The 16,556-nt window shown below is 46.6% G+C and overlaps 1 protein-coding gene across 4 annotated transcripts in view; it reads right to left on the reverse strand.

Annotated features, from left to right (window-relative positions):
- Window positions 1-16,556, reverse strand: part of ARHGAP24 (Rho GTPase activating protein 24) — a 505,935-nt gene that overhangs the window by 87,124 nt on the left and 402,255 nt on the right. For all 4 annotated transcript variants that reach the window (XM_060247095.1, XM_060247094.1, XM_060247097.1 and 1 more), the window contains one exon: window positions 1,768-1,890. In XM_060247095.1, coding sequence (XP_060103078.1) covers window positions 1,768-1,890 — 123 coding nt within the window. The remainder of the gene's footprint in view (window positions 1-1,767; window positions 1,891-16,556) is intronic.

Genomic DNA, 16,556 nt, shown 5'->3' on the forward strand with positions numbered 1-16,556 from the left:
TAGGGGCACCTTCTTTTGGGAGTCATAGAATGGGACCCCCGGTCTGATCTTTTTGAAACTTGGCAGGTGTTTTGAGGCGAGACACCAGATGTTATGCTGTGCCTCTACCTAAAAAACAGCTCCCCCAGATACCCATGGATTGATTCTCCATTATACCCTATGGTGACCATCTCAAAGAATAATAGAAACCAGGGTCATTTAGTCCAACCCCCTGCACAATGCAGGAAACTCACAAATACCTCCCCCTAAATTCATAGGATCCTCTCCGTGGGTATAATGACTGCCCAGCAGACATTCCCCCCACTCCCGCTTTCTGCTAACCCTGAAGTGTGTGTGTGGGAGGGGGTGTCTCCAAACCAGGGGATCTCCTGCCTCCAACTGGAAATTAGCAACCCTACCTGGCTAGAGTTGCCAGATCCTCCCTGGTCACTGGTGTGGAATGGAGAATAGTGTTGCCAAATCCAGGTTAGGAAATTTCTGAAGATTTGGGGATGGAGCCTAGGGAGAACAGAAGCCTCAGTGGGTTACAATCCCATAGAGTCCACCCTCCAAAGCATCCATTTTCTCCAGGTGAACTGACCTCTGTAGTTTGAAGATGAGCAGTAATTCCAGGAGATCCCCAGGTCCCACTTGGAGGCCTGGCGCCCTAGGCAGCCCCTGTGCCTGTTGCTGCCCCCCCTGCCCCTCTCTGCGGTGCCTCCTCCTCCTCCCTTCCTTCCTTAAAATTTTAATGTCCAGGAATGGGCAGTGAAGCGTTGTGCTCCCAGGCTCTTTAAAGGCCTCCCTGCCCACCTATCAGCTGATCAACAGGTAAAACTGCGCCAGAGGCCAGCGTCTCCTATGCTGGCCCTCAGGCGTGCTCATGATCAGCATGGGGGCAGCGGCAGTGGGAAGGACAAGCGAGCTGCTAGACAAGCAAGCTGCTACTGCTACCACCACTGCTGCCGCTGCCTCCTCCCCACTTCCTTCCTAGATCACATAGGAAGGAAGTGGAGAGGAGGCAGCAGAGATCGTAACTCTCTCTCAAGAGATGTCCACAGAGACTTGAACATGAACATTTCCTCTTTATTTCAGTGGAGCAAGCAGCTTTGGGTTGCCAGCTCTGGTATGGAAAATTCCTAGAGGTTTTGGAGGTGGAGCATATTTAGGGCAAGGGAGGGACCTCAGTGGAGTATAAAGCCATGTGGTCCACCTTCGAAAGGAGCCATTTTCTCCAGGGAAACTCATCTCTGTAGCCTGGAAATCAGTTTTAATTCTGGGAGATCTCTAGCCACCACTTAGAGGTTGGCAACACTCTCTAATAACTCCAGGAGGCCATTGCTTCTGAAGGTGTGGAATCTCCCCTGCATCAAAATGAATCTGACAACTTTACTAGTTGTGAAATGAATTTTGTAACTTTACTGTACAAGTTTGTACAAAATACCTGCAATTTTAGACAGAAGATACTGTGTGCAACCAGCAATCCGGGATGGTAAAATATATTACATGCAAATGGGGGTGTGGGGTGGGGTTCTGGCTGGCAGTGAAATATATGTTTGGAAAGTTAGCTTCAAAACATATTAGGCAGGCCATGCTAACGATACCATCGAGTGGCTTACAGGGCTATTCTGACCAGAATTTACACCTTTCTGAATTCAGTGAAGTTAATTTCTCCATTTCATTGCCAAACTATCCGTGAGCTATCTGACAGAACAATATAAGCTACAGGTATAAGATTTTTTTTAGAAAGTACCTCTCTCTTCCCACACTTTTCACAAGGATACTCACCTCCTCCAAAAGGAGCCCATATAACCCTGCGGATAGATTTCACCCAGTCCTCCATGTCATTCTGAGTGCTGGCCATAAGAAGGTACGTCTCATGATTGGCTGTCATCCGCTCTCTGTCTCCTCCTACAAAAGAATAGGAACACACTTTTAAGGCGCTGGTTTTCACCTGGGGTGTCTGGAGACGGTGCATCTACATTTTCTAACCCATTAAGTATCCTGATCGCCTGTTTCACAACTCTGCCAGGAACATCTGCTAGTGCTGATTCCAAATGACAGCTGCTTCTGTGTACTCTCAGCAGAGGTGAAAGAGGAGATTAGCTGTGTTTGCCACCAAAGGACTCATAAGAAGAGCCCCCCCCGGATCAGACCAATGGTCCATCTAGTCTAGCATCCTGTATCACACAGTGGCCAAGCAGTTCCTCTAGAGGGCCAACAACAGGGCAAAGGCCTTCCCCTGATGTTGCCTTCAGGCTTAGTGCCTCTGAATGTGGAAGTTCCCCTCAGTCACCATGGTTAGTAGCCACTGACAGACCATGAATCTCTCTCTCTTATCTCACCTCTCCTTGGAGAGCCAGGATAGTATAGTGGTTAAGAGTGGTGGACTCTAATCTGGAAAGCAGGGTTGAAGTCCCCACTCCTCCTCCACATGAAGCCAACTGGGTGATCTTCAGCAAGATATAGGTCCCTCAAAACTCTTTCAGTCCCACCTACCTCACAAGGAGAGGAGAGGAAGGGAAGGCGATCGTTAATCTCTTTGAGATTCCTTAGAGAAAAGAAAAGTGGGGTATAAAAACCAACTCTTCATCCTGCACCAACACCCCCACTCTGCCATAGAAGCTTACTGGGTGACCTTGGGCCAGTCATGAACTCTCAGTCTAACCCAGGAATCATTTTGTAGAAAAATAGGTGGTGGAGCTCATCAGGGATTGTTATGCAGCTGCACCTACTATTCAATGGACAAGGTGGGGAGGAGGAGGGGGAACCCTTAGAAAGGTTATGCTGAATCCGAGGCCTGGTCTAACTAATCCCACAGGGTTGTTGTGAGTATACTTCCAGTCCCCATTGGGGAGAAAGGTGCGATACAAATAAAGGAAACAAATAAATAAGCAGCCATGCCCAATCAGCTGTAGCAAAGCTGCCTGTGAAGAAGATAAAAAGAAGATGATGATATTGGATTTATCTCCCACCCTCCACTCCGAATCTCAGAGTCTCAGAGCAGCTCACAATCTCCTTTACCTTCCTCCCCCACAATAGACACCCTGTGAGGTGGGTGGGGCTGAGAGGGCTCTCACAGCAGCTGCCCTTTCAAGGACAACCTCTGCCAGAGCTATGGCTGACCCAAGGCCATCCCAGCAAGCGCAAGTGGAGGTGTGAGGAATCAAACCCGGTTAACATATATGAACATATGAAGCTGCCTTCTACTGAAACAGACCTTTGGTCCATCAAAGTCAGTATTGTCTACTCAGACTGGTAGTGGCTCTCCAGGGCCTCAAGCTGAGGTTTTTCATGCCTATTTGCCTGGACCCTTTTTTTCTCCCAGATAAGAGTCTGCACACTTAACCACTACACCAAACTGGCTGGAGTGAGGGGGAACTTGAGCCACCTATAAGAAGGTCCTCTTCTGCACTATTTGGCTGGGCATGCAAGCCTGAGTTTCTCAAAGACAACTGCTGCTACACTGGATTGGAAAGCTGCAGCCCAGATTAGAGGCTCAGAGGATAGACAGGGAACGAAATCCCAGCATAATACACAGTGAAGGGGGCAGGACAAAACCCACCTACCTACCTGGGGGTGGGCACAGTGGGAGGGCCTCTAGTGTCCTGGCCCCACTGATAGACGTCCTGATGGCGCCTGGTTTTTTTGGCCACTCTATGACACAAAGTGCTGGACTGGATGGGCCATTGGCCTGATCCAACATGGCTTCTCTTATGTTCATATATTCTTACCTTCTCATGGTATCTGAGAAATGACAGTTAGGAGGGGAAATGGCCTTAGATTTGTGTTTGTGGGACTGAAGAAATGCTGCCCATAGCTTCTCTTCCATGATGTAGGGAGAGTTTTAAATAATCTATTGCTTGGTGACAGTTTTCTCCCCAAAGCCTTGAATGGATCCAGACTAAGTCTCTAGCTGGTGGGGTTCAGCTCCTAGAATACGCTCTGCAACTTCCGGCACCTGGGTTTCGGCTGCTGTGTGACATAGAGCGTTGGACTGGATGGACCACTGGCCAGGAACAGCTTTGTTTAGAACGATGGTCTTTCAGTACAGCTCAAATCAACACCAACTCTGCACTCCTTTCAAGATCAACAGTGTATGAAGCAGATCTGAGCACAAGCCAGTCAAAGACCACCGTGGAATTTAAAGGCTTTCGTATCCTTACGCCCAACAAGATGTTGGGCCTCTGCTTCTCCTGAAAAGAACTTCTAATTTTGTTATCTTTAAAAGGTGCTGCAAAGCAATCCCAATTGCTTGGAACTAAAAGGGTTTGACTGACTTCTCTTCTGCTGTTTCTGGCTTCTCACTAAGGCAGATTCTTCCCCACCCCCCACATGGTTTATAAGTCACTGATTCACGTTGCCTGTCCTCTCCAAGATGCACTCCGCTGGTTCAGTAAATGGTAAGCAGAGAGGCGGCAGTGTGCTTTTTGATCAAGGCTGCTTCTGACCCCCTCCACTGCCCACTCCGCCCTGCAACTTTTGTGCAACCACCAGCCGGCACTGCCTGGACCCAAGCAGAAAATTTTTCAGGAACTGCCCAGCAAACGGAAAAACACAGCACTCAAGACCAGGAGAGGTGCAGTTCCAGAAGTGAACTGCTTCACATGGAAAAGAAGCAGAGCAGCCTTTGTAGAATTTTGCAACCTGAACAGAACAACATCATGTCGAAATGGGCAGCGGTTTATTTCCCATATAATCAAGCCCTAATAGCTTCTTTGCATCCCCCCCCCCACCCGGCAGCTATGTAGAGGCATGAGGGGGGTGGGATTCTTAGCCAAATTTTAAACACAAACAAACAGATTCCTCCCCATTTTTGCTCAGGAAAAAAAAAACATGTTGACATTTGTGGGTTCTCTGAAGGAACTGCTGATTCACCCATTTGAACACTTTTACACAAAAAAGTATACTTTTCTGCTTCTCATGCTGGAGATCAGCTGTGGTTAAGGTAGAAAGACGTCTAGTGCCTAGTTCAGAGTCCTGGACTAAACTGATAGGAAAAAGAGGCGGGTGACCAAAACAGCACACCTACATTGGCATCTTTGGGTAAAGGATGAGAATGTAGCAGACAAGGTGTGACCGTGTACCATAGCTAGGCTTCATGCTTTTGTCATGTGCTGCCCAACGAGGTCAGGAAAGCTCACACTCTCCTGGCCTTCCACAAATATCTATGGAAAACTGGTCTACTTGAGAGATCATCTCTGCATAGGTAATAGGCTTGCCCCTTACCCAGATAGTCCAGGCTATCCAATCTCATCAGACTTCAGAAGCTAAGCAGATCTCAGAAGCTAAGCTAGTATTTGGATGGGAGATGTCCAAGGAATACCAGGATTGTGACACAGAGCCAGCCAATGGCAAACTGACCTCACTGGTGGACCTCCTGAGGACTCCTGGGTTTTGGCCACTAAATGACACATACGGTGTGTTCACACTACACTATATAATGCATTTCGCAATTGGATTCTTGCTGTTCTTACACAGTAAAAATCCAGTTGCAAAACACATTATTCAGTGTAGTGTTAGATTGGATGGGCCATTGGCCTGATCCAACATGCCTTCTCTTATGTTCTAACACACCCGAAGTGTTAGACTGGATGGGCCACTGGCCTGATCCAGCATGGCTTCTCTTATGTTTTAACACACCCGAAGTGTTAGACTGGATGGGCCACTGGCCTGATCCAGCATGGCTTCTCTTATGTTCTAACACACCTGAAGTGTTAGACTGGATGGGTCACTGGCCTGATCCAACATGGGTTCTCTTATGTTCTTACGCACCCATAGCATTAGACTGGATGGGTCACTGGCCTGATCAAACATGCCTTCTCTTATGTTCTAACACATCCATAGCGTTAGACTGGATGGGCCACTGGCCTGATCCAGCATGGCTTCTCTTATGTTCTTATGCACTCATAGTGTTAGACTGGATGAGTCACTGGCCTGATCCAACATGCCTTCTCTTATGTTCTAACACACCCGAAGTGTTAGACTGGATGGGCCACTGGCCTGAGCCAACATGGGTTCTCTTATGTTTTTATATTCTAACCACCTTGGAACATTTCTTGCTCTGAAAACCCTAGGGGGTCGTCATAAGTCAGCTGTGACTTAATGGTAGAGTTGCCAATCCCCAGGTGGGGGCAGGGGATCCCCCGGTTTGGAGGCCCTCCCCCCGCTTCAGGGTCGTCAGAAAGCGGGGGGAGGGGAGGGGAATGTCTGCTGGGAACTCTGTTATTCCCTATGGAGATTTATTCCCATAGAAAATAATGGAGAATTGATCCACTGGTATCTGGGGCTCTAGGGGGGGGGGCTGTTTGTTGAGTTAGAGGCACCAAATTTTCAGTACAGCATCTATTGCCTCTCCCCAAAATATCCCCCAAGTTTCATAACGATTGGACCAGGGGGTCCAATTCTATGAGCCCCCCCAAAAGGTGCCCCTATCCTTCATTATTTCCTATGGAAGGAAAGCACTGAAACGGTGTGCCATCCCTTTAAGTGTGATGGCCAGAAGTCCCTTTGGAGTTCAATTATGCTTATCACAGCCTTGATCTTGGTTCCACCCCTAATGTCTCCTGGCTCCACCCCCAAAGTCTCCTGGCTCCACCCCAAAGTCCCCAGATATTTCTTAAATTGGACTTGGCAACCCTACTTAATGGTCCTGTCCACCACTGATAGGGGTTCACTGCACAAAATGGTTTTGCAAACTTCCATGGATAAATGATTAAGAACTGTGGTCTGTACTGTTTAGTTAATTATAACTAGGATCCTATTTATGTATTTTCTGTACCACCTGATGTGTCATGTGAAGACTTCTGCTGCGCTTTAAGTTCTTTCGGGTGGTTCCAGACTGCTAGAATCCTTGGCTATCGGGTGCCCATTTTTAATGACTGTACTGGCTCACTCTCTGTAATCCGTCTTGAGACCCTATGAGAAAGGTGGACTATAAATAATGTAAATAAAATAATTAAAATAAAATTATTTCCCACTGTTCTGTGCCACTTATGGTAGCAGTGCCGCAGACTGACCCACCCTAATTGTGTAACTTTGGAGCAATCTCCAGGGAAGGTACACCCTAAAGGGTGCAATGCTGTTCTTTTGCAGAAGAGGTTCTCCTCATGCGCAGGCATGCAACAACTGACCAAACCACCCAGCAATAAGATCTGCATAAATCCTGCAATCACAAAATTTCAATCTCAGGAATGAATGGTTGTGAACACGGATGCAATCTGTTCCAATCGATAGCCATAACCTGATAAACACCAACAAAAGGTCCATGTGATTTGACTGGCAAAGAGACAACTCCAACAACCCAACAACTTCAGCTGACATACAAAACTGTTAACTGAAACAAGAGCTCCACCCAATAGGACCAACTAAAACACACAGATATCAGGGGAGGAGCAGACTGTTCCATTACAGACATACATTATATACAATAAATATACCTCAGGCACTTCTTGCTCCTCTCTGCTGATAGCTCTCAAGGATAGTAGCCCATCAGGACATTTGAATGGATGGTCTGCTTCTGACTGAGGGGAAAGAGCAGAGGGAGGAAAATATATGCCTTCCCAGGGGTCGCTTAGTAGAAAAATAGGTGGTGGAGCTTATCCAGGGATTGTTACGCACCTATTATTCAATGGACAAGACGGAGAGGAGGAGGGGGAACCCTCAGAAAGGTTCAGGAGCTGTGCTCCTGTGAGCTCCTGCTGAATCCGAGGCCTGCACCTTCCATCTTGCCCCATTCACATGACTACAGAGTGAGATTACAAATTCAGTAGGCCAAATAATGCTGAGGAAAGAAACTCTTCTTTTGACCCGCTCTGTTAACTCACTGTGCCATCACAAAGCCTCTCCAGAGCCTTAGGGATCAACGACACATTCAATGTAATCCTCCTCCCACCTGAAAGCTTCTTTCTTCATCGGACAACAGCATTGGAATGGAGGGATTTAGAAAGGCGAAGCAGCCACAGAGAAGTAAAGAGATCTTAATAATCCCCTCTGCCTGCAATTTCCCCACTTCATACAGCCTGCTCCTAACCACTTTGCCCTGCAGGTTTCTGCACCTGTGTTTGGGAGGTAAAACCCAAGTCTGGAAGGTGGATTGGGGGTGAGGAATGGCTTTAGGAGAGAGTTCAGGAGGAAAGCAGAATGTATGGAAGAGCTGAGCTTCTGCCTGCCTCCCTTCCACTTGCCATCTTTTGGGACTGCTCTGCCCCCGAGAACTGGCCTGTGAAAGTTTCCTTGCTCACATTCACTTGTGATTTGTAGCTGAGTCCCTGGTAGGGTTGCCAGGTCTGGGTTGGAAAACACCTGGAGACTTTGGGGATGGCTCCAGGAGAAGGTAGGGTTTTGGGAGGGGAGGGTCCTTAGCATGGTAAAATGCCATAGAGTCCACCCTTCAAAGCAGCCATTTTCTCCAAGGAAGCTGATCTCTGTCAGCTGGAGATCAGCTATAAAAGCAGGAGATCTCCAGGTCCCACCTGGAGGCTGGCAACCTTAGCGGGATCTGTGTCCCTCCAGATCATGATGCACACTGCCATGACCTCAACCCAACAAAATGGAAGCAACTCTTTGGGCAGGCCATATTTTATACATAGTTTGGATTCAACACCAATAGAGAGCCAGTTAAACTATAACAGAAATGTCCCTTTTGGCAACCTGTCATGTCCTTTGTTACATAATTCACCCCCCCCCCCCGAAAAAACCCCACCCTTTGCACAAAATGCATGGTGTTCTTTTATCTTCATTCTATATAGCGGCCATGCCCTCGCGCTTCCTGGGAATATTATTCTGCCCAAGATAAGGGGCTCTACCATTTCAGCACAAGCTTGTGATTAATTTTTCTTGACATCACATAAGCCACAGTTGTAGCAAGAATTCACAGCTCATTTTTCAGGCCTCTTAGAGTTTTGACCCTCAAGCTATCCCATCTGCTGAACAAGACCTTCGAGAGAAACACCGCCGCTCACCTCCTTTTCTGCCCCTGGATATTCGGCATTGCAGTTTTCCTTTTCATTGGATTTCTGTGTCAGAGATAGCCCTGCAACTAGAACTATTGTAGGTATAAACACAAGGCCACAGAAATATCACCTTTGGGGTGCAATATGTATTCCATAGGTCATTTTAAGGCTTCCATATGGAACATTTTCGTTCCACTCAATTTAGGTAACTGTATTACTGTGGACACTTCCACCCACACTGAATAATGCAAGTTCAATGCACTGTGCAACTGGATTTTACTGTGTGAAATATAGGGTTGCCAAGTCCAATTCAAGAAATATCTGGGGACTTTGGGGGTGGAGCCGGGAGACTTTGGGGGTGAAGCCAGGAGACATTGGGGGTGGAGCCAGGAACAAGGGTGTGACAAGCATAATTGAACTCCAAGAGAGTTCTGGCCATCACATTTAAAGGGACAGCACACCTTTTAAAATGTCTTCCTTCCATAGGAAATAATGAAGGATAGGGGCACTTTCTTTTGGGGCTCATAGAATTGGACCCCCTCGTCCTATTGTTTGGAAACTTGGGGAGTACTTTGGGGAGAGGCACTAGATACTATACTGAAAAGTTGGTGCCTCTAACTCAAAAAACAGCTCCCCCAGAGCCCCCGAAACCTCCAGATCAATTCCCCATTATACCTTATGAGAATCGATCTCCACATAGGGAATAATGAAGTGCTCAGCAGACGTTTCCCTCCCCTTTCCCTCCCCCCCCCACACCCCATTTCTGGCAACTCTGAAGTGAGGGATTGGCCTCTCTACTCACGAGTTGCTGCCAACTTCTTCACAGCAACACAGACACCCCATCCCAAGAGGAAGCCTTTCAATCCGAGACTGAAGCCTCCGGAGGTAGAAAGGCATATGGTCCTCTGGGGGCGGGGCTTCCCCCCACCAGCCAGCTGACTGGGAGCGGGAAGGAGTCTGGGAAAGCAGAAGAACCCCCGCTGGGACCTGGGGATTGACAAGCCTAGTGAAATATCAAAATCCACTTGCAAATGGTCACTGAAATTGTTTGAAACAGCATTATTTAGCATGTGTGAAAATACCCTCTATGCATTCTGTGTGTGTGTTGCATGCTTTCAAAGTACCCATAATATTCATATTTTTATTTGATTTGCTTTCAAATCCTGTTCTTTGCCAAATGAGACTGTCTAATCCCATCTGTTTATCTCACAGAACTGCTTTTCACATCAGTGCCTAAACGTTTGCTTGGAATCTCTCCTTTGAGGATGCCTAAATCATCACGTGTAGTCCATCTCTTTGGTGATATTAAATTGCATAAACACTTCATATCCCATGTTTCAGTGTAACTTCCAGTGAATTTGTGCATGCAAATTGAAATTCTGTTCACTTTGAAGACTACCGCGGGGAAATGTACTCCACCCAGAAATTTGCCCCAATATTGCAGTCATTGGGACCACACTCTGAGTGTTCTCAGGAACTCAGTTGCAAACTCATGTCTGACAGAAAGGCTGGAGGAAGGAACCCTCAAGGTCTAAGTACATAGCACTGAAGCTTTTGTACATAGCACTGAAGCTAGTAACTCTGGCTGAAGCAGGTAGTATTTCTGATATGACAAAATGCCATCTCCAGAGATCACCTCCCCTGGAGAAAATGCCTGCTTTGAAGGGTGTATTCTATGGCATTGTATCATTGAGGCCCCTCGCCTCCCTAAACCCTGTCCTATCCTGGAGCCACTCCCAAAGTCTCCAGGTATTTTCCAACACAGACCTGGCAACCCTCATTTCATTGCATGTTTTAATGACATGCCCACGTGACTTCAATGTAATCCAGAAGTGACATAGGCTAGGCACAGCAGGGACATCGGGGTGACTCTCTGGTTTTTGGGCATAAGCTCTATGGGAGAATTAGCTTCTACCATAGACTTTTTGATCAAAAACTAGAGCATTGCCTCAGTGTCCCTGATGTGTCACTTCCATGTCATGTCCCTGATGTGTCACTTCCATGTCATGTTGAAATCACATAGGCACGTCGTTGTAATGTCAGTTGTTCCTCTCTTGTTGTGTGTGTGTGTGTGTGGGGGGGTGTAATTCCCACTGCTGGTCATCTGACTGGTAGTAGAGAGGTGGGGCCTGGCAGCTGGGAAGCCCTGCCCCCACCAGGGGGTCTGGCATCCATAAAACAGATGTAACCATAAATATTCAGGAGGTGTGTGCGTTCACTGTAACATCAACTGGACCACCGACGAAGACCTCTTGCCCATCAAGGCCAGTATTGTTATTGTCTACTCCAGGGGTGGAATTCTAGCAGGAGCTCCTTTGCATATTAGGTCACACACCCCTGATGTAGCCAATCCTCCAAGAGCTTACAAAAAAGAGCCCTGTAAGCTCTTAGAGGATTGGCTACCTCAGGGTGTGTAGCCTAACATGCAAAGGAGCTCCTGCTAGAATTCCACCCCTGGTCTACTCTGATTGACAACACCCAGGGGTCCCATTTGACTTGTTTTGGCAGGAAACCTGCAGCTAACTGCAGCCCTTGCCCGCTGATACTTAGTTGATCGGAGGTGAAAACTGGGGTCAATGGGAAAGGTGCAATCATCCTGGGGAGAAAAGATAAAAGCCACATCTACTTACAGAAAGTTCTGATCATAGAGTTCCTGAAAATTCCTAGAGCTATCTGGAAGTGACAAGACTAGCTTTAGCAATTGCTAGAAATTCCAGAGAACAAAGTTTGAGTCCAGTAGCACCTTTAAGACCAACAAAGTTAAATTCTGGGTATAAGCTTTTGTGTGCTTGTACACTTCTTTAGATACATTAAAACAGACTTCCTCAAGCATTACATGGTGGGGGGGGGTTAGTTGCCAGAAAACTCTATGGTAATATTAGTCTAGGGTAAGATTACCATAGAGTTTTTGGTAATTTTTATGGATTATGATAATCTATAACAATTACCAAAAACTCTATGGTTTCTGGCAATTGCTAGAACTACTCTTGTCACTTCTAAGTAACTCTAGGAATTGCCCAGAACTCTATAGGCAGAACTTCTGGTTAATAGCTGACACGTTTAAAAAAATTCTCCTAGGACACTGCCCCTACCACCACTGCCTGGCAAACCTAGCAATAGCTGGTGTGTGTCTCAGGCAGATCTACCACCTTTTCCATTGGGGATTGAACCTGGGACCTTCTGAATGCAAAGCAGATGCTCTACCAGTGAGCCATAGCCCCTCCCCATTTTTTAATTTTAATAAAAGAAGTCTTACAAATATATAAAATGACAGTGACACCCACCAACATCAGCACTCACCAGCATGGTTATAACAAACTGGAAGAACAAGACTGCAGAGTTTGCCATGTCCTGGCATGCCAGGTTGGACTCCTAGTCCCATTTTATCTTGTGCCAAGGCTTTGATCTCCCAGAGAACACAGGGTCAGAACAATGCCAGGTCGCGGTTAGAAGCCCATATAAGCAAAATGGATGGGCATCTAGGGGAAGCAGGGCTGGTTAAATAACTCATAAGGCAGTTAATCCCCTTCCTTCCTGTTGTTTGCCCAGCGATTGCTGTTTTCACTAATGTATCCGCTAATTAGTTTGAAAGTATCCATTAAAAAGTTGTGACTAATTCCCTAGTAGCTAAAATCTATTTGATAATTAAGCATTGAGAATTTTCATATGTAGGCGTGTAGTTTAGTTCTCAGCGAGGAAGATACTGTAGTTACTGCGGAACAACATTTCTGACCTTTCAGTTTTTTTTTGGGGGGGGGGGAGAACTTAAAACAGAATCTGGGCCAATCCCTCCCTCCCCCCAAAAGTGAAAGACATAGCTGCTTGTTTTGTTCTTGTGCAAGATCCTTGAGCTTCAGAGGGTTATCTGAGGGCAACTCTGCACATTTCAATTACTAAAACAGGGGCACCCAAGATTAAGAGAACATAAGAACTTAAGAGAAGCCATGTTGGATCAGGCCAATGGCCCATCCAGTCCAACACTCTGTGTCACACAGTGGCCAAAAAAAACAGGTGCCATCAGGAGGTCCATCAGCGCCCCCCCCCCCCGCTTAAAACATTAGCACTCATTGATTTTAAAGGTGCTTTCTTTGTATCTCTCCCATGCGATCCAGGGAACTGGGCAAAGGAACCTCTGACTCTTTCCTTCCTTTTCCAGGGGTCTAGGAGGGGAAGGAGCCTCAGCCAGTAGAAAGAAGAGAAGCTTGGCTCAGTAGCTCTGCTGTGCTATTGAGAGAGCCTGGCAAAGCAAGTTCTGCTTCCCCCCCTTCCTCCCCAGTGGAGGAGCCTCAGCCAATGGAGAAAATAGAGGTTTTAAAGGTGCCACTGAACTCAAACTTCGTTCTAATGGTGAAATATAAGCATATGGATTTTTTAAAAAAAGCAGTATAACCAAAGCCGTCTAACAAAACATTTTAATCAACTTAAATCAAACATAAGGGCACAGTTACTGTCATGGGGTTGATGGCCTCTGGGTGGGGCTTGGAGATTGCCCCAGAATTACCATTGATTCCCAGACTACAGCACTCAGTCCCCATGTAGAAGAAAATGGCTGCCTTGAGAGTAGACTCCCATTGAAGTCCCTCCCCAAACCCCACTCTCCCCAAGCTCCGCCACCAAATCTTCAGGAATGTCTAGGGTTGCCAGTTCTCACCTGGCAGCCAGTGGGGTGGGTGGGTTCCTCTCTCACACACAAAGTGCAAACAGCACAACGATGTCACCTGAAAGTGATGTCCTTGTGCTGGGCACGTCAAGCAGAGATGCCCTAGTATTTGGGTTAAACACTCTGGTGCCATAGAGGTTTTTTTTTTTTTTTTACCCAAATGCTAGAACATCGTCGCATGACATGTCCCGTGCAATGATGTCACTTCTGGTGACATCAAACCAGGGCCGTTGGGCGCTGATGGAGCTCTTTGGGGGGCTCCCCCTGCTGGACAGTTGTGTGCCAGCAGGTTGGAGGCCCCAAAATCAGGGAAACCCCACTCACAGTGGGAGGATGGGAACCCTAGGAATTTCCCAACCCAGAGTTGGCAACTTTAGTTACAGGCCAAGTGGTAGTGATAATACTGGTATTTAACAGACTGAACTATTCTCGAGAATTGTGGGGTGTATTCAGCCAGGACACATCTCAGTTCTGACTCCTGTTTTACATTATGGATAGAGGCTCTGAGCTATTTTACCTATTTCTCCATCTTCAAAGAGATGTGCTACAGAATAATGAGTTAAGTAAGGTTAATTTTTAAAATGTTTTCCATGAGATCTGAACCTAACTCAAATTAACTCATTATTCAAAAGTTCAGCCCTTCAAAGTACATGTCATGCCCTGAAAATCAGCGGGAAACATGTCGGGTTACTAAAGAAAAAGATCTGTCTAACACAGAATGCATTACATTATTCAAGAACAATTATACTTTCAATTATGGTTTTCTTTTTGTCCATAATTCTTCACAACGCCTCAGTTTCGTTATGTAATTGTAGTGGAATTAAACTTCAGGCGCTCAAAAATATAGAACAAAATTTGAGTCCAGTGGCACCAGAATAAAACTTCATTGTTCTGTTGCTTCAGACTAACATTGCTACCCATTTGAATTCAAGCTCAAAAATATATATTTTTAAATAAAAATCTCAGGCAGACCGCACCTGAGGGCCTGTGAGACCTCTGGGGACAAAAAGCCAAATGGGGGACAGCTATGTAGCAAGGAGAGGCATTGAAGAAGATCACTCCTCTTCTTTCTTGCACCAGCAGAAAAGCTGGTAGGATCCAACCCAGGATGAACAGCTGTGAGACACATGTGTGCATGCATCTATTTATGTATTTGTTCATTTTAGTTATACTACCTTGCCTTTCTCTCCAGTGGGGACCCCCAAAGTAGCTTACATGGTTCTCCTCTCCCTCATTTTATCCTCACAACAATACTTGGTGGTAGATTAGGCAGGAAATATGTTAGTGGCCCAAGGTAACACTGCACGTTTCAGTGGCAGAGTGGGGATTGAACCCCAGTTTCCCCAGATCCTAGAGTCTTTAAACTGACCTGTTAACCTGAAAACCCCGTTTCAAGCAGAGACAGATTCCCCACTAGTCTTGTCCCAATCTTGCACTCTTCTTCTCCGTGGGGCTTCCGTGTGAAGTTTCTTCGGGGCTGCAACTCGCTTTGCCTCTTTCCTGCGGCAAGCAGAAACTAGTTTTCAGAGGATCCTGCTTGCTGCAGTAAAGAGGCGGAGCGAGTTGCAGCCCCGCGGCAGCTTGTGCAAAATCAGACGGAAGCCCCATAGAGAAGAGGCACGTGAGACTGGGGCAAGGGGAATTGGTCAGAGTTTCCAGACAAAGGCAGATTTAAATATATTTGTACACATGTGGATGAAGTCCATGTTTTATATTGTTTTCTGTTGGAATCTTACATTTTTAAACTAATACAGAGCAAACATCTCTTTTAAAAAATTGTTTGTGTGTGTGTGTTTGTGCACCTGCAAGTCATGGTTGACTTCTGGCAACCCTTAGGTGGGTTTGGACATTCAGAAAGGTGATTTGCTACTGCCTGCTTTTGCGTCCTGGCCTGGTATTTCTTGGTGGCCTCCCATCCAAGTACTTGTCAGGGTTGCCGGCCTTGCTTAGCTTCCGAGATCTGACGAGATCAAGCTTGCCTGGGCTATCCAAGTCAGGGCGCACAGAGCATACATCTAAATTGGTGAAGGTGACTTAAGGCACACAGATTTTGTAGTGGGGATTCCTGCTACTATAAGCTCTGCCAAAATGGACTGTGAAGGAAGAAAATGCACTGAGAGCCAGTGTAGTGTGGTAGTTAGAGGGTTGGATTACCCTCGAGGAGACCCAGGTTCGAATCCCCATTCTGCCATGGAAGCTTGCTGGCTGATTTTGGGGCAGTCATGCACTCTCATCAGCCTGACCTACCTCACCAGGCTGGGGTGAGGATAAAACTGGAGAAGTGAAAAAGGGAAGCCATTTTGGATCCCCATATGATGGCGGTGGGGAAGCAGGGTATAAATGAAGTAAATTGCCTCTTTTCCTTCATCTTCTGAGCTTGAAGCAGGGGTCACTGGGTGTATATGTAGAGGGGAAGGTACTTGTGAATTTCCAGCATAGTGCAGGAGGTTGGACTAGATGACCCTGGAGGTCCCTTCCAAATCTTGGCTGTGTATTGTTGGAAGTAGCAGCAGCTGCACTGAGATCCAAGAGCGCCTTGCTAGCTGTTTGCAGTGGTGCTATTCCAGCCATGGTGCAAATCCCTGGGCTTCTGAGAACTAATTTTCTGCACAGCCTCTCATTCCAGTACTGGACGAGCTCCAGTACTAATTAAACTAATGAAGTCCTCTTGTTTGCACAAACATTCCTGGACCTGCTCCCTTACTCCCCACAGCACATGTCATCTTTAGTTACGGAAATGCATTTCCTTGCTTCATGGCTATTAGTCAACACCGTTAAGAACTACTGAGGTACACGAATAGCCACATCTGTGAAACTCACAGTGCAGCTCTGTGGTAGATGCTGCCCAATTATTTAAATTATCACATACATTTCTCTGCTCTTCTCACACTCCTCTTTAAGGGTACCAATGCAGAAATTATTCAGTGTTCTCCCTATGCAGACAGACAGCAGAGTGAAGGGGG

Source organism: Heteronotia binoei, chromosome 9, assembly GCF_032191835.1.
Source record: "Heteronotia binoei isolate CCM8104 ecotype False Entrance Well chromosome 9, APGP_CSIRO_Hbin_v1, whole genome shotgun sequence".
Classification (NCBI taxonomy): Eukaryota; Metazoa; Chordata; class Lepidosauria; order Squamata; family Gekkonidae; genus Heteronotia; species Heteronotia binoei.